At 37.3% G+C, this 18,325-nt stretch overlaps 1 protein-coding gene across 6 annotated transcripts in view; it reads right to left on the bottom strand.

Moving 5' to 3' along the window:
* Nucleotides 1–220: 220 nt before the first annotated feature.
* The window catches only part of FAT1 (FAT atypical cadherin 1), a 126,188-nt gene continuing 108,083 nt past the window's right edge, over nt 221–18,325 (bottom strand). For 2 of the 6 annotated variants that reach the window (XM_039839245.1, XM_039839246.1), the window contains exons 17-28: nt 17,582–17,725; nt 16,737–16,934; nt 15,521–16,322; nt 15,261–15,392; nt 13,721–13,878; nt 12,628–13,090; nt 10,927–11,080; nt 10,651–10,761; nt 8,546–9,177; nt 7,716–7,853; nt 2,674–2,709; nt 1,025–1,653 (exon numbers count right to left, since the gene is read on the bottom strand). In XM_039839245.1, coding sequence (XP_039695179.1) covers nt 1,025–1,653; nt 2,674–2,709; nt 7,716–7,853; nt 8,546–9,177; nt 10,651–10,761; nt 10,927–11,080; nt 12,628–13,090; nt 13,721–13,878; nt 15,261–15,392; nt 15,521–16,322; nt 16,737–16,934; nt 17,582–17,725 — 3,597 coding nt within the window. Of the gene's footprint in view, nt 1,654–2,673; nt 2,710–7,715; nt 7,854–8,545; nt 9,178–10,650; nt 10,762–10,926; nt 11,081–12,627; nt 13,091–13,720; nt 13,879–15,260; nt 15,393–15,520; nt 16,323–16,736; nt 16,935–17,581; nt 17,726–18,325 lie in introns of all 6 variants that reach the window. The other 4 variants (XM_039839241.1, XM_039839243.1, XM_039839242.1 and 1 more) reach the window with 4 other exon arrangements.

Genomic DNA, 18,325 nt, shown 5'->3' on the forward strand with positions numbered 1-18,325 from the left:
TTTACACCTAGAGTTCTGAGTGGTATCGTGTGGCCATATACTGCCACCTAGTGGCTACATCTGTAAGTATCACCTGGCTTTGGTAACTAAAAAGAGACTTCACATTTAAGCCACAATAAGCTGTTTCTATATTCACCCTTCCATTCATCCATCCACCCTTCTTCTCAATTAATTAATTGAATCCAGAACAGGAGTATAAATAGGAAAGAGAAATAGGCAGTAAACTTAAAATGTTTTATTAATAATTTATTGTCAGTAAGAAAAACTGGCTAATGGTAGTTTTCAGTAAAAACCTTTACAAGACCATTGCATCACAAATATACAGACACTATAAAAACTGTGTCATGATGGTTTTGGTTCTAAACAGGTATGCAGAAGGTCCCATTACACTTTCCAATAATGAAAAATGTTTATAATTCTAAAATACAGCAACCCATTTAAGACATGTCATGGATCAGATCTTTCCTCATCCTATGTACAGCTAGAAATGAATGACTACATTGAAATGTATTAATGAAATGTCAAACTTCAGTGAAAAAGGTCATATAATGAAACCCTGGTTATAGTAAAAGATCAGGGTGCTAGGTAATGACACTAACACCACCAAAATTCGGTCAAAAACAAATGCACAAAATATCTTGAAAATTGAGTTAAAACTATGAAAAATCAAATCTGTACATAAAATTTACAAAAAAAAAGGGACAAGAAATTTAAAATAATCAAATCTATATAAATACATGAATCATGCTAACAAGATGGTAGGACTGATTTTCGTTTCATTATTTTAGCACAGACAAATGTAAATACAAAAAAATGTTCAGAAATGGCACAGCCAATGTAAATCCTGTTCCAATTACAGCAGGACACTGGAAATGGCTAACATGTTAAGAGGTGAAGGATTCAGTGCAGCCATGCCCAGGAATCCAGAAAAAAGCGCTTAAGCACTGCTGCAAAGAACAATGCAGATCATTTATATAATCTCTAGGTTCATTAAGGTCCAGGCACTTTGGGGGGAGTCTGAGCGTCAGACTTCCGTGTGCTGTTGCGAATCTAGCGGAGGAATTGTCACCTCTTCAAAGTGGCTGTCGTCTCCACTCTCATAGTCACTCATCATGACCTCAGACTCCACTTCACAGCATGCTGACACATCAGAGCAGGAAGCTGCGGACGTGTACACAGACAGGGGCATGTTTTCTATGGTGGGGGTGTCAAAGTTTCTTGGATACCCTGGTGGGTAAGGAGCATAGGGTTCTCTACAAGTGATGTTCTCACCAGTGCCTGTTTTCTGAGGTTCAGACATATCGACGGGATAGAAATTGGGCAGATACTGATTCAAGTTGAACCTCTGCCGGTTTCTTGATGAAGAACCCAAACTACCTGCAGCAGGCATGTCTCTAGGAGGGTGTATGGATTCAAACTGATCACTGAATTCTGGAGGCAATGGTGGGAGCTCGTCAGGTGGCGGGAAGTCTTCTGGTGGTGGTGGAAAATCACTTTCGATGTCGTAACCTCCAGGATAGTAGTCTGTATCGATGGAATTTGGATCTGCTGAATACAGGGGTGTCTGCTCATCAATAACCTCATAATTGGGGAATTCCTGTATATCTGGCAGAGGAACACTTGGCATCCAATCTGATGTATCCCAGTGGTACCCTGGGCAGGAGAGAAGGCAACAGATTTTAATGTGTTTACTCTCAAGCATCTGTGACGTGGAGAGAGAAAGAGCTCAGTGCGTTAAACACACAAAGGCGCAAAGGATTCACAGCACGTGGAGGTTCACTGTTTAGAAATTCCTGGTCTTTGCTCTGAAGACATCCCCCAACTCAATTTTGAGAACCCCTATAAACTAGGCTCAATTTCTAAAATGTAGAGTTCTTATATTTTTATGTAAGTACCGAACATTCAAGGAAACGAAAGTTTTAACAGAAGCAGTAGCTAGCATTTAAATTACATGCACTTTTCTCCAAATGATTCCAATCATCCTTTCACCTTTCCTTCTGTCAATTAGAACCCATTGCTCCATGTAAAGAAGTCTTAAGATATCAGTAAAGAGTTTTCTCCTTTCAGGAAGACGTCTCTATATAGTAAAATATCAAATATCACTTGATCTGCACTACTTGTCATAAAAAAAATACTAAATTAATGCAACTCTTTAAAACAGTAAAAGTAATCCTTAACATGTTAAAATTTAAAAACTACCTTTCCTTTATAATAACGTAGCAACCTTAATATTAAAAATTATACTATTTTTCTTGAATCCTAAGCAAAACAATGAACTGTTAATACAGATGTGTATCAAAGCATGCCTCAAATCAAGCAAAATGCAATCAAACACTGAAAAATATAATGCACTTTTGATAGACTATATCAGTCAATTCTTGTAACTTTTAAAAGGACTACAGATCATTTTAGACAATACGAAGTGTAACCATTTAAAAAAAAAAACCTCCCAATTTAGGGATAGTTTTTTTTTCTCCCTTAGGATTTCTGAAATCCTTTGACAGACAGAAAAAGGTGAGGCAATCCACGTTTAGAATGCAGTGCACAAATAAGGATGAACTTGGTTACTGAGGCATCCACTGAGCAAACAAGTGAAGCAAGTGAGCACTGGGGTCAAATCTTTACCAAATTTTTTTAGTGAATATCAATGAACAACTGGCATGCATAAGTCACCTCTTGATTTGCTGAGGTCAGGAGCAGCCAAAGACTCTTTTGGTGGCACAGTAAAGAGAAAAGAAAACATTTATAATTAAAACAGAAAGATGGCTGAAAAGGCAATTAAGATAAGTACATAATACAATGCAAACTGTTTATAAAGGCCCAATCAGCCATGTACCATGCCTTTAAGCCATTAGCTATGAAAATTCCAAATGGCTGAGAAATTTATGTAGCACAAATACAATGGGACATTAAAGTGGAGGAAAAAGGTGACTGATGATCAACTAGAGACTCAGTTGGAAAACTCAGACATTATTTTACTTTCTTTATTTTCAGCAATTTAAACCTGAAAACACAGAATTTTGTTAGGAATAATTAAAACAAAGTAAAAAAGGCTCTAATAAAGTGTAAATTGATAAAAAATTTAAATTATACCCTCATGTTACTGAGAAACATTATGCAATCATTTTTTTCTAAGACAGCAGCATCAGGTCACTTAGGTGATAATCCAAATACACCTAAAGCTACATAATACATACATACTTTACAGCACATTATATCCTTCAGATGTATATTAAACTCATAGACATTTGTGAGTGAACGCAGATACTTTCAGTAAACAACTAAAAGAAAACCTCTCCAAAACGTTGCCCAAAATGGGCAAACATGATTTGATGTTTACACTGTTCACCTTTCTTTGGAGAGACTATTAGCTGCATTTATTCCTCAACCCATCCCAACTCTGTACTTACACAGGCCTATTCAGAACTTTCATTTTACACACAGAACCCCAGCATGGAGTGAGAGAAAGGACATGTAAATCACACAGCCCTGGGCAGGTTGCTTCCCCTGGCTAAGCTTCTGGTTCTTACCCTTTGAAATGGAGGCAGAAATCCCTTCGAGTTATTATGAGTATTAAGTCAGATAATGTAGGTTAAGCTCTGTTAGCTATCATCAGGATTCTTATTACCATGAAAGTTATAATCACGGCACAAGTATGGCTACTTTAGTGGTTTTCCAAGATGCTTTCTATGCATTCTACAATGTTCTTGGAAACCTATGTGGTAAGGTAATTTGGAACAAATCAGATTTGACTGATATCTTCTCCTAGGAATTTAAATTAAAAACTGAAAAGACTGTGGTGGCTCTAAAAAACGAATAAGCCAGGATTTAGTTAACATGTATATCTAGAATTATTTTTAAAAAGTCTACTGAAAATGCAGTAATTCTTTTTTAAAAAGAGGACTAACAATCTCTGTTACCAAATAATTCTTAGCTTTCAAAATTAATTCAATTTAAATTTTTTAATGTACCAAAAAGTATTTTTCAATGAAGGAGATTGCAAAAAAAAAGAACCGTTTGAATTCTGCTTCTTTAAACTCCATCAGTATTTAAAATATTAGAACCTCATCAATTTAAAACTAGAATTCACTGGACGAAATATACATTACTTTCTGATTCAGCAAACAGAACATGGAACTTCTTCTTAGGGAAATAAGTGTCAGTCTCATCAGTAACTGTGATCAGTAACACTGAAACCTCACTCCTGTGCCACCCTATCAAATGTGGCAGGAAACCATCCTTCTCACCTCAATCCTGACGAACATGCATGTCCCAGAAAAGGGGTCCCCTAAGCTTTCCGTGCTCCTGATGGTCAATGCCCCTGGTTCTCAAAGTATGATCCCTAGACCAGTAACATCAAAATTAACTGGGACCTTGTTAGAAATGGAAATTCTCAGGGCCCAACCCAGACCTACTAAGTCAGAGACTCTGGTGCTGGGACCTAGCCATTAGGGCTGACTTTTAGCAAGCCTTCCTGGCAATCTGGATTTACCTAGTTTAAAAAGTACTAGCCTGTGCAATTTACAGGTGACTACTCAAACTTCAGTACACTAATAAAGGGCTAATTTAATTTAAAATAATTTAAGGAAGGTGGTCAAATGCCCTTTTTTATAATTTTGAACAGATTCATAAAACTTTAAATGATTTCATTGAACCAAGTATGAAAATCTACCCTCTGCCATGCTCTACCATTTTCTTTGATCATACATGGGAAAAATCTAAAAGTGAAGAGTCAGCTACAGGCAATTATAAAAGCTGTGTCATTTAGTCTTATTCATATTCATATGAAGAGGATTATCATATTAAAAAATTTTTTTTTAGGTAATCAGAATTATTTCTAAACTTCCTAATACCATGCTACGGAAAGGCAAGTTGTCAGGATCCTATGGGTTACTTCTGATGTCTGTGTAAATTCACTATGAATGGCGACAAGTAACAAAAAGACATAATAACATAAAAATATTTTTGCAATGGATCTGGATTACGAATGTACATACCTGAACAGAATAAAATTACTCAGGCCCTCAAAAACCACACATGGCTGTTTATAACACTACAATGGGCAAAAGCACACTAGTGACAGTCACTGTAACACAAACACAAAGCGCACGCATTGTGACTATACCTTCATTAGTCACCGTGTCAACTACAGCATTGACAAGGTGTATTACGGTCACTATGGAAGCTTGTAAAAAGGTACAAAAGGAGTAAATTAGGAAAATCTTCAGTTAGAACATAGTGCATTAAGTATGATTTTACATAATTTCTACCTCATAATTTAAAAATGTGAAGTGAATATTTACATAATAATGCATGACTCCTGCACTCTTTCTGCTATGTCTTAGAGATTTTTCTAATTGAGCTATATATTTGTTATTGTTAATTAAAAGAACAGAGTAACCATATTATATTGCAATTTAGGGAAAAAATTTTAGCTATAAATATTTTCACAATTGCAATTATAGATCAAGTCATGACAAAACAATCCTTATTTTAACATCTCATGGGCAAAACACTTCACATTCAAAGAGTAAAAGCTGCTAAGACAATTTTCTGGGTCCATTTAATAAACTCATACATTGTTCCAGGAAAAAGAAATTTAAGGAGCTACATAATAAGGTAAAATATGCAACATAAATACAAAAAATTGGCTTTGTCTCTGCTCTATGTACTCCCAAATTTCTTGTCTTTTTTGTAGATGAGTTAACAGCTGGTAAGCTAACATACGAAGCAGAAAAATGCAGACTGTCTGCCTGGCTGTTTCCTGTGTAAATTCCCTCATCATTTGTATATCAGATTGTTTAAAGCTTTTATGCCAAGATAAATAAGTATGCATGTAGTAGGCAGAAGAATGGCTCTCAAAGAGTTCCACATCCTGATCCTGGGAACCTGTGAATCCATTACCATTCCTGGCAAAAAAGACTCTGCTGAGGTGATCATATTAAAGACCTTGAGATGGGGAGATTTTCCTGAATTATCTGTGTGGGCCCAGTGTAATCACCAGGGTCCTAAAGAGGGGAGAACTTTTCCCAGCTATGGTTGGTGGGAGCTGGGACTACAGAAGAATGGCCAGTGAGATGTAATGTTGCTGTCTTTGAAAGAAGGAGGAAGAAGCCATGAGCCAAGAATTCAGGCAGCCTCAGGAAGCTGGAAATGGTAAGAAAACCAATTCTCCCCTAGAGTTTCCAGACAGGAAACTGCCCCGCTGACACCTTAATTCCAGCCCACTGAGACAAGTGTTAGATTTCCAAACCTCAGAACAATAAAATAATCAATTTATCTTGTTTTAAGCCACGGTGTTTGTGACAATCTGTTACAATGGCCTTAGAAAACTAAAAATCTAGTTTAAATACAGACTCTTAATACAGACTTTGACAATTGATAATGATAAATATTATGATAAAGATTAAAATACAAACTCCTGGATAAATGTTTTTCTCATGTTGTATTATCAAGCGATTAATTTTCATAACTTGGACATAATTTATTAAAAGTATTTAGGAATATGAAAAAGAATGATATTTCAAGGAAAAGAATTTAAAAAAATGTGGACAAAATTCTGAAATGTATTTATAAAGAGCACTTAGAGACTAAAATATAAATTATTACATAAACTGGCAATAACATTTTAGAATTAAACCTAAAGAAAAAAATAATTCTATTTTGTTGGCTTAATAAGCAAAGTTATGTTCATATATTCCATCGCTAAACAACACACAGGTATACTGATGTCATGCATAGCATGCGTGAAATTGGAAATTAATGGAACATACTTATGGCCATCCTTAGTGTGGAAAAGGACTCTGCAATATATTATGAGCTACGTTACTCCAGATTTAGAAACAATTATTAGTAGGTTGTTTCTTGCCAATAAAATATTTGAAACATTTAAACATTATGTCTTTATGTAGAAATAAAAAATTACTGTCAACCTTAATAATTCTGAGATTTGAAACTTTCCACCCAAAATTCACTTTATTGTGTTACTGAATATTGCCATTTTCTCTACGAGTATGCATTATCACAGCTAAGCAGGTTATCGATGCAATTTACCCTAGTACATCAGATAAACATAACTGGTATCAAAGATTCCACTGTTAAACTTTCTTCATTTAGAAAGATAATCAAACTTACTAGGAATCTCTTAAACTGTGCTCTCAGTCAGTATGCTCTGATCCAAATGGGAGCTGAGGCCGCAGGGGAGTGGGAGAAGAAGCAAACAAAACCTTGTAATACCACAGGCACTACTGAACTTGAACACTGCAGACGACTGTGTCTCCTCTTAGGAGTGTGTGAAAGCGTGAGAGAGAGAGAGTGAGTGTTGTGTTTTGCATGCTCAAAAAAGTTGTTATAAGGATTTTTTTAAAAACCCATAGAACTTCTATAACATTTTCTGTTGTGGAAAAAAAAGTCAATACAAGATTAGCCAATAAGGTAAAAACAACCTATTGATTAATTATATTTTCTTCCCTATTACTTATAAGTTGCTACAGTTCAAGCACCTATCCATCAGGAACATTTTAAGTATTTTCCCCAGCAGGTATTCATGAAGTATGTACAGGGCACTGTACAACAGTGGGCCAAAATGAAATATGGAAACATTTTGAGATTTCACAGGGGCACTGGGCGCATCTATGCTATTATAAAACATCATGTGACCAGTGTTATGCGCAATAAGCAAGTGACCACGGCATTTCACAATTCTGTTTACTCACCATTGTCATCACAGGACTCAGACTGAAAGGAGCTCAGGGACTGCACTTCAGAAAGGCTTTCCCGGGCACTGTGAGGATGAGACGGCTTTTCCTCCAGAGGTTTCTTGGACAGACAGGGATCAAGATCGACAACTTTAGCTAAAAGGAAGAGAGGACAAACAATAAGCTCTGTACGGCCAAGGCCTCTGTTTTGTTCACTGCTGCTGTGTCCCAACACAAAGCAAGCATTACAGAAAGACAGATTTAATAAAAAAAAATTGAAAGAAAGAGAAAAACATCTGAAAAACAAAACAAAAACCTCAACAAGAAACCTACAAAATATTCTTGCAGATTCACAGAATAGAAATTTTCAATAAACCTGCCTATAGATACCACTAGACAATATGGAGAATAAAAATTTTGTTTCAAAGTATACATATGGCTTTTTAAAGTATCAAATATACATTAGGCCACTATATAAATCACTTCTGGTTTTTTTTAATGCTATCATACAAATGCTCTCCCAGTTTTTTTTTAATCGTAAAGAGCCCCTAAAATTATAGTTGAGAACCCATATCAACTACAAAAATAAAATGATCCTTCCAGATTAACTGGAACATTGACCATACTCAATTCCTTAATTAAAATAACATATCAGCCACAATGCTCAGCCAGGGCCCAAGGCACTGAAAAAAAGTTTTTCAAACCAGACCCATGTCTTTGAAGTCTGAGCATGTTTATCCCTAACGGATTTCACATTTTGACTCGAAGCACCAGAAGCTCTGGCAGAACTTGTAATCTCACTTTTCATATCAGTGACATTTAATTGAGGTGAAAAGAGTGGTTCTTACTATCATAGTCGAAGTCCCAGTTAGGCTTCTGGATTGAGTCGCTGTCAGAAGGGGAGTTGGAAGGAGGTGGGGGAGGCAAGTTTGGGGCTACGCTGCAGACGGCCACTGCTTTCCGGTGTCCGTGCACAGACTCGGGGTTAAAGGTGCTGAACTCAGGATGCTCTGGGATAGCAGATCCTTCAAAGGAATTTCGGTCCAGATTGTTTCTAGAGTCGCTTGGAATGCTTGGAGTGTAGGAAATAGGACGGACAGGCACCTGGGGTGGTATGTCTGAGTAAATGTTCTTATTGAGCTTTGAGTCGAAATACGGTCTTTGCAAAAAAGCTGTGGTTGGTCCCAAATGCTTGTCCTCAGGTTGGGCTTGGTGTTTCTTCTTCCGACTAATCATCTTGCGGCAGAGGACGAACACCACCACCAGTAAGAATATCCCTATGATAAAAACGACAATTCCTATTCCTTCGGCCAACCCGATATTCCATGGAGTTGACACGTATTGATTGGGAGCGGCATCCTCACAGTGTCTTCCTCTGTACTCATGGCTGCAGTTACAGAGATAGGAGCCATGTGTGTTCTCACAAAGGGCCCCGTTCCGGCAGGGGTTTCCAGTACATTCGTCAATGTCACTCTGACACCTGCCAAAGAAGCCAAGAATGAGGAGACACCATTGCAGTATAAGTCAGCAGATGTCAGGCCTGTAATTCTTTGAGGTGAAAGACTAATGTCTCCTTAATAACACGTTCAAAACAAAACCAAATAGATAAAAACCAACAACATACCATTGACAATGATAACTACAACAAAAAACCTTTTGTGGCGTAATTAATCATTTCATTCCATACTTTGAATGGACATTTAGGAGATAAAGATGATGTCAAGCCAATATTTGACCATTTTTCTAGCATTCAACAGATTACTAAATCAAATTCATAGTTTAAACATCAGTTTGTTTCTAATTCTGATCTAGAAATAGAATATGCATTTTGATAAATGCTATTATACCGTAAACTGTTTTAACAGGCTAGAGTAAATTTCTAAGAAAATCTTCCTATTTGGGAATATGACAGTTCCATAAAACATGTGAAAGGCTAAAAAACTGTTTTCCATTTAAAAATGTTTCTCCCTGTTGAAAACCTCCCACAGCCCCTCACCCTCACAGAACAGTTCACATACAAGTCCACCCCCCTGACCCTCTGCCTTTCCAAATGGGCATATTATGCACCTGTGAAAATCAACCTGGCACCTTTCAAACCCTTCTTCCTTTAATAAAATGTATCTACTTACTATCCCCCATACTTACCTGGCATTTAAAATTCGATTGCTGAGACATTTTTTATTCATTAAGTATCAATTGACTAGAATTAGGAAAAAATCAATTTATGAACCAAGACCAAGTGACTGATGGCAAAATTCAAGACTACAACCATTACTTGGGCAAAACCACCTGTAAACACTTGCAAGCAGGTCACACTTAAGGCCTCCGAACCAGATGGATGGTGAAGGCTCATCCAAATGTACAGCACTAGGCACTCACGAATAATATGCACTGAGTAATTTTTAAAACTGAATGGGTGAAGTCTAAGGTGAAATGGCATCTGGAACTAAAATCTACCTCTTTCAAAGTATACAACAGGCACCTCTGTGCTTCCTTTTCTTCCCCTGAAAAATAATGATCACCTTAGGATTACGGTAAGAATGATAAAAGATAATGAGAAAGCTGAAAGAGGTTTCTAGATGCTATTAAATGTTATTTATATATATTAAGGAAAAAACATCATTATCATCACTCTCAAAGATAGGTGATAACTCCATAGGTATTTGCTTTAACAAATATAATCTCATTCCACAAACATTTACTTCCTACAAGAACCCATACAGTCTTTGTTTATAAATAGTATCTCTAAAGTATGGAGGTAGGGTTTTTCAAGCATTATTATATTCATCAGCTCCTTAATTTTTTTAAGAGTGAAAAGATAAACTACACAGGGAGCTATTATGAGGATTATTGAAGCAAAGTAGTCTAAATTAATGAAGTTTTTTGTTGTATCTGTTAATCCACGTGACACTATAGAGAGGTGCAAATATAAATCTTGAAAGAAGCTGGTTACCTTTCTCCCCTAAAACCTGAATCACACTGACAGACAGCACCATCCAAACTGTCAAAACATGTTCCACCATTTTTACAGGGCTCATCTTTGCAGTATGGACTAAGCTGGCACCTGAAGAATAAGGAAAAAATATGCATAAACCTAAAACTTCTACTGCAGATAAATACAGCAGAGCAGAAAACATTTAGCAAATGAATTTAGCCGTTTTACATACACGACGACCTTTAAAAGTTTAATACTATAATTAATTATGAAAATTAAGAAACACTTACATACCTCTGACCAGTATATAATCCTCTACACTGGCAAACGAAGTCTCCATTGTCCACAATGCACGTACCACCATAAAGGCAGGGGTTGGAGGAACACGGATTGACGCTCACCTCACAGTATGTCCCTATGTATAAGGCATTGCATTTGCAGTAATAACCTAAATTAGCAAAAGGGAGCAAAAAAGTCCTATCATTCAATAACTCAAAAAATAAGTCTTAGTATATTGGTTTTTACATTTAAGTGGAGATGTAGTTCTCCAAAATCTGTAAAAGCCAGTGACCGTTCCCATTTCCTCTGGGTAAAAAATCATCTGTATCAACAAGCTAATGCTGGTATAACCAAAACACAAGAACTGAAAATAGAACTCATAATTAGCTTTAGTTAATCATAATTTATGTAAGATTATTAGGCCAAGCATACAGAGAAGGAAGAAAGTAGTCCTTTATTTGAATGACCATTATTAGACTAATGACACTTATTACTTAAAATCTCAATGTTTATAGTTCACAAGCTTTTGTTAAATAAGATAATAAATGGAAAAGCACTTTGAAAATTATAAACTACCATTTTAAGAAAAGTGATCTTCAAATCTGTATAAAAGAACAGAAAGAATGTCAGATGCTTTATTTTGTGGAGACTGTGACAGGTACGGTGGAGACTATGACAGGTATTGTGGAGACTGTTTCTAATGATCTGTCTTTGGAAAAGACAGTAGGACTGCGCTTCCCCACCTCTGAAGCTGGTCATGGCTGTGGAATATGCTTTGGTCAAAGAAATGTGGCACTTTGGGTTAGGAGCTTTAAGAGCCAGTGTGTAATTGCCAGGTTCCCTTCCCCCTGCTGCTATGGTGATCATGGTAGCACACGTTAAGAAAATGTCTCTCTTGGTGTCACCCATGACAACACAATGAGGACACCCTCCTTCATGACCTATTTGGACATGGAATAGGAGTACAATATAAACTTGTTCAGAGTATTACTGTGGGGATTATCTGGCCTACTCATTGCATAAAGAATGCACAGACCCGTTTCAAAGAAAACAAAAGAAAACCGAGTCTTTTGAAATCCCACTTAATTAAAAGGTTATTTTGATTTTTGCTCTATTCATTACATAAAGTCTATTTTTCAGGCACGGTGACTGCCGTTTTCATAACTGTGATCTATTACTGATAAGTGTACAAATGGGTCGAGGATACAGAAGCCATAGGGCATTCCATTATGCTAGGGCATCAAGACAGGTATGGTAACACTTCAGGAGAGGTTGAAGGCCTTCTGAAAAACCAGTGCTCCCATCTAGCAAGTAGCAATCCCTCTATGCTGGGTCATTGGATAGAAGGGAGCGCTCAAGAAGAATTCAGAGGTACCAATTCTAAATCCCGCTGGGTCGACATCTTTGTAGTTGGAAGAAGAGTTCAGAATTAGCTGTGAGTTGCCTGTGGTGCAGAATGAGACGTGTCTAGAAATACAATGCAAGGTGATGAAGGAGGCTCAGCAGGCAGAGAAACTGTTCCCTTCAGCCCAGCTGCTGGGGAGAATTCTAAGCCCTACTCTGCTCTCATGTAACACATACCACTCAGTTCCAACACTGACATGGTATCTGACAATATTATTTGAATAAAAAGAGGAAAAACAAAAATATTTGGGCCACTTCCCCTCAGGTGCATACATGTGTAACGCTGAAAAATGATAACATTATGAAGCTTACCTCCAGTAGGTGACAGATTGCAAATGCCTCCATTCTGGCAAGGGTTACTTGCGCAATCTTCTGTAGCTGTGAGTAAGCACCCAGGAGACACATCCACTGATTCTTCAATGTGGGCATAGCTTCTTGGTTTGTTATTTAAAGGGAGCTCCTGCCCATTTAAATAAATGGAGTCCATACAACCCCTGAACCCATTGCCAACTTGGGGGCTTCTCCCATGCCTTGTGCCTTGCTGACGGATGTGGCCACCAAAAAACACGTGGGTATCCAGGTTTAGGGTTTTCAGAGTCCCTGGGGCTGTCCCTGATGCGGTGTGGACTTGGTCTAGAACCAATCTAGCGTAGTTGCCGTTAACTTCGAGGGACACTGCATGCCACAGCCCGTCATTAACTTGAATGCTTTGAACGGAGACAATTCCAGGGCCACTTCCACAGTCAAATTTGTACTGTAGTCTTCCATTATGAATCTATGACAAAAATAATCACTGTTCTCATTACTCTCAGAGAATCTTCAATTAGTCTCTAATAAAAATCTAGAGGAGAGGTATGTTTGGCAATTGCTGTAATAAGGCCTTCCATTTAAGTACTACAGAACACATGCTCATTTATTCACTGTACAAAGAATAAAAACGGACCTCTTGTGATTATAAAGTTCAACTGCCAAATGCACATCCAAAAAGCATCACGGGAGTGACTAATAATTAACTGTTAACAGAACGACCACCAAAAATAGCATTGAGTAATATCAAAAGTCAAAAGTTAATCATGCTTAAAAAAAAAAAGGTTAGGCCAGAGATCCTTCAAGCATATGTAGGATCACTCTAAAAATGTAATAAGACGTAACATCACTTAGAGTTTAAATGTTAAGTATCACATGTACCTAAAAACATTCGTAAGAAACAGAAGTAAATCTCTAAGTTACTGCAGAGCAAAAAGAGCTTTTCGCCCCACAGTCTAAAGCTTCTATAAGTATCTATGAACTATTTAAAAGTGGAATCCAACCATTTTGCTTACTTTATTTTTTCAAAAATGGACAATATGAAACTAAAATGAGATTATTTTTAAAGTCTTCCATAATCTGAGGTACGAACACGTACCTCCAAGATGCTATAGTCAGTTCCTCGAGCGTACATTACAACGGCGTGAGCCGAATACGTTCTGAGCTTCATGGTCAGTTTCATCTCTAATTTGTTTTCATTTTCTTTCAGACGATATTTCACAAAGCTGTTTCCAGTAAATGTTACAGATGAACTACCTGTGAATCACGAAGAGGAAAAAATAAATCAGAACCAAGTGAAGTATATTTTTAAAAGTGTAATTTTATTCCCCCAGAGACTGACCCAAGTTTTTATTTAAGATCAGAACATTGTAAAATTCATTTCAATGGGAAATGTCTACTTGCTTAATAAACAGCACAGCATAACTGAATCTCTTTTTGGAAGAGAATAAACTAGACTACTGCATCACAAAGAAATGAATTCTAAAATAATGAAAAAAACTAAATATAAAAATGTTCGATATGAAATTATTAGAAGACGATTTAGGAAAATATTTACATATCCTTGAGGTGGTTTAAGAAACCTTCTCAAATAAGTTATAAAACAATCCCAAATCTCCCCAAATAATGAAAATAATATCAATCTCCAGAGATGGAAATTGTTATGTAAAATTATGCAAAACTGACAAAATGAAAATTAAATTTCAAAATGACAAAAGATACTATTAAATCAAAAAGTCAATAATATACAGACACTATAATGCAGATAATGTTAAAACTCATAATACATGAAGAGCTCTACACAAGAACATAAGACAACCTAGATAATCAAGCAGAGAATATAAACAAGCCAATCACAGAAGAAATGTTAATAGGCAATGAACAAGTTCAAAGACAACTTTCACAAGTAGCCAGAGAAGTGCAAAGTAAAATAATTAGATATCATTTCATGCCCGTTAGATGGGAAGATTTATTGTTTTAATTGAAAACCTTCAATATTAGCAAGACAATGGAGAATGAGACCTTCACATATGACTGGAAGAAACAGAAACTGGTTTAACTTTTGGGGAAACTATCGTAATAGTATATTTAAAATTTGAAAATGCAGTTATCTTTGATAGTAAGCCCTAGTTGTAGAAATGTAAGCACCAATACGTAAGGACACAAATAAAGATTCTTTATCAGAAAGAAAGATTTTAATAACCTGAATCTCTATACACAGGGTAAATGTTGAATAAATGGTACAGCCATGAGAGAAAATACTATACAGCAATGAAAAAGCATTAGGTTTACATGTATTAACTGGGAAAGATGCCCATAGCATACCATTAAGAAGAGAAAAAAGCAAGCAGTAGAGAGCTGTGTGATATAACTTTTTGGTTTCTTTTCTAAAGCGAGAGAGGATGTGATAGAAAAAGGACAATAAATCTGTACATATGGGGATATGTTTATACGAGCACTGATGATAAAGAAGAAAGCAAATTAAACTATTAACTCAAGGGTGAGTTGTTATATGACAAGAAGGGAAAATTACTACTCTTATGCTTTACTCATCTGTGTTTGACTTGTTATAAAGAAGAAAATGGTAAAAAAAAAAAAAAAAATGAAAATAAAAGTATGCTTATTCATTGAACTCTCACCTGGGCACTGACCAAAGTCACCACCTGGACAGACACAGGTATATTTCTCCTCTCTGGGATCAGTGATACATTCTGATCCTTCAGGGCATGCATTGTCTTCGCATCTTTGATGAATAAGTGGGCATTTCCCCTCTTTGTTTAAAAAAAAAAAGGGAAAGCTAATTAATAGGAATTATAAAAAAATGATCTTTAATGTGTAGACTTCAAAGGCTATTACTGAAATCATCTGTACCCCGTTTTCATATACTTATGGGTGTTACCTTTGCAGAGACACACGGCTGTTCTACGGTGGCGGGGAGTCACAAAACTCAGTCTGGCCGTGCTGTGTGTTGACATAACATTTTCATCCACAGTCACCTTTTCGTCACAGAATTTCCACGGGCAATCCAGTCCTACACAGAGCTTCTGGAACACATCCAAAACCCTAACGCCAATGATTTCCTCAACATCAGTCACGGAAGAATTAATCTTCTGCAGAAGCTGTTTTGTTGACACCTGGGCACCACCTGATTTCTCTACAAAGAGTAAGACATCCAGATGGGGGTGTGGTTCCGAGGGCTGCAGGCTAACAATTTGTATGTCGTTTCTCCTCACACCCAAGATGTTCCGTAACGCTCGCTGGAAGTTGCGCCAGTAGTCACCAACAAATTCTTCCGGCGTGAGATTGGCGAAGCGGAGAGCAATGGTGTGGTTCAACATCTCTTGTGTTACCTGTCTGACATGCACTGTGATGTCAGCCACCGTTGTGAATTTTCCATCTGTTACGCTGACGTTGAGAAGGTACTGCCCTATATCTAGCTTTTTGTGTGCTATCAGCTTACCCCCTGTGCTGGAAACAGAGAAGAGGTTGTCCATTTGAGGATCAAGACTGTAGGTTAAAGTGTCATACACGTCTTGGTCTGTTGCGTGAATCTTCCCAATGACACCACCTGAGTATTCCTCTCCAAAAGCAGTAATGAAAATCTCTAATGGCAAAATTGCAGGAGGATAGATGCTCTCTTCAATAACCCTGATGTCAATATAGGTCAAAGATGACAACTGAGGCTTTCCGTTATCGGCCACCTAGGAGAAAAGAAAAAAAATCACCATTATTTATGTTGTTGTTTACAACTTCTTAATAAAAATATATTTACATTATTCAAATTCTTAAAAATTACCAGTTATTAGATACTTATTTCTCCACGAGAAGCATTTCAAGGAAAATGATATATACTCCTTTACAGCCCTTTCACCAATTCATACTGAAGTTTAGCTCCATCATTGTCTATGATAAAGTAACCAAAGGAATCAATGAGCCCCCTGAAAGTGCAGTGGGATGAAGATGAAGGCATGGCAAAGAAAAAAAAAAAAAAAAAGACCACAATTCTATACATCGTTTTCTTTTCTCATGAAATGTAAACTGTTTAAACACAAGAAGATAACCACCAGAGTGGCTCAATGAATCCACAATAAAATCATGAGGAAAGACTTTAATACCTTAACATGCAGTAAGTAGTGATCCTTCACTTTCTTCCTGACGGCAGCTGACGTCAGGAGGACTCCTTGCTGATTAACTTCAAACGCGTTGTCATCATTTCCATTTACGATAGTGAAGAAAAAGGGTGGACCATTATGAGAAGAATCCTTGTCTGTTACTACCAGCTGCAGTACACTGAAACCCACAGGCTTATTTTCCTGCACAGAATAAAATAAAATAACGACTTTCAAGAAAAGCAAATCTTGATGATAGATACATGCAAGTTTTCTTATAATATAAAATATATGGAAAATAAAGCCTTGTTGCTGCTCCACTTGAAAGGAAGAGAGAAGAGAAGTGGACAGGGGAAGGGTTTTGATGAGGAGGAGGGAAGAAAGAAGGGGACAGGGGAAAGAAGGGAGGAGCGGCTGGAGGGAAGGGACATAAGAGAGAAGGGAAGTGTGAGGAAAGGGGTGGGAGAGGGGAGGGATGAAGAAAGTGCAGCAGAGGAGGAGGAGGGGGAATGGAAGTGGTTTTTGGAGGAGACGTGGGAGGGAGGAGAAAGGTCAAGATGGGGAAGGAGGGGGCAAAGAGGAAAAGCAAGAGCAGCAGAAGACAAGATGAAGACTCAAGCTAGTGAGAGTATCTTAAAAACCAAAGCACGACAAGAAGAGAGGTAAAAGTTTGGTTGCATCTTGAAAATGCTCACCTTTTGGTATTGATGGAGACCCCTCTAATTTTACTCTTCTCATTTTTCTAAAACATAGTCTTTGGAAAAGATATTTCAAATGAACAGCTGAGGCCAATGAAAGAGCTCACCCCAAAGGGGCTGTGTTCAGTGAACCCATCCACACCCCAAGATTACCTGGATAATTACGCTGTAATTTCCCCTGGAGAAGATCGGAGCATTGTCGTTGACATCAGACACATCAATGTTTACCGTAGTTGTGTTGACTCTGGGTGGACTGCCGTTATCAGATGCCTGAATAGTGAGTGTGTAACCTGAAATCTTTTCGGGGACAAGACAAAGAGATGGCATGTCCATTTTCACAAGGCCAAAGAACAGGATCTAATCAGGAGTATACTCCTGACAACCTGGAAGGGCAGATCTGAATACCTGTAGTCATTTGCTGCATCCTGTATGTGGGCAATTTCCCTAACCTATAACAAGTACACGGCCAGTAATGTATCTACAATATGGACCGTATTCGCTCAACAGAAAAAATTATCCATAATCTAATCCAGTGATTAGATTCTCTGATGCCTCTCAAACATGTATGCATTTCATTAAAGCATTCTGACTTTTAAAACTTACAGATTTATTAATGGAAAATGAGACAGGACATTAATACAAATGATGAGAAAAAATGTTAACATATCACAAAGCCTGTTGCTTTAGCAATAACAGGAAAGGCAACCTAAGGCTCGAATGTTGCTCTCAGCCAGAAACAGCTGTTAGGCCATTTCTCACCTTGAGTGCTTACTGATTTTCAGTATCTCAGGACATTCCAGATCACCCTCTCCCAATAATTTTACACTTGGATTGTAGTCAACTGTCTAAATCTCCCAAGATTATCTCTTCATGACTTCCTACAGAAAAAAATGGGGG

Source organism: Pteropus medius, unplaced genomic scaffold (genome assembly GCF_902729225.1).
Source record: "Pteropus medius unplaced genomic scaffold, Ma_sr-lr_union100, whole genome shotgun sequence".
NCBI classification, from domain to species: Eukaryota; Metazoa; Chordata; class Mammalia; order Chiroptera; family Pteropodidae; genus Pteropus; species Pteropus medius.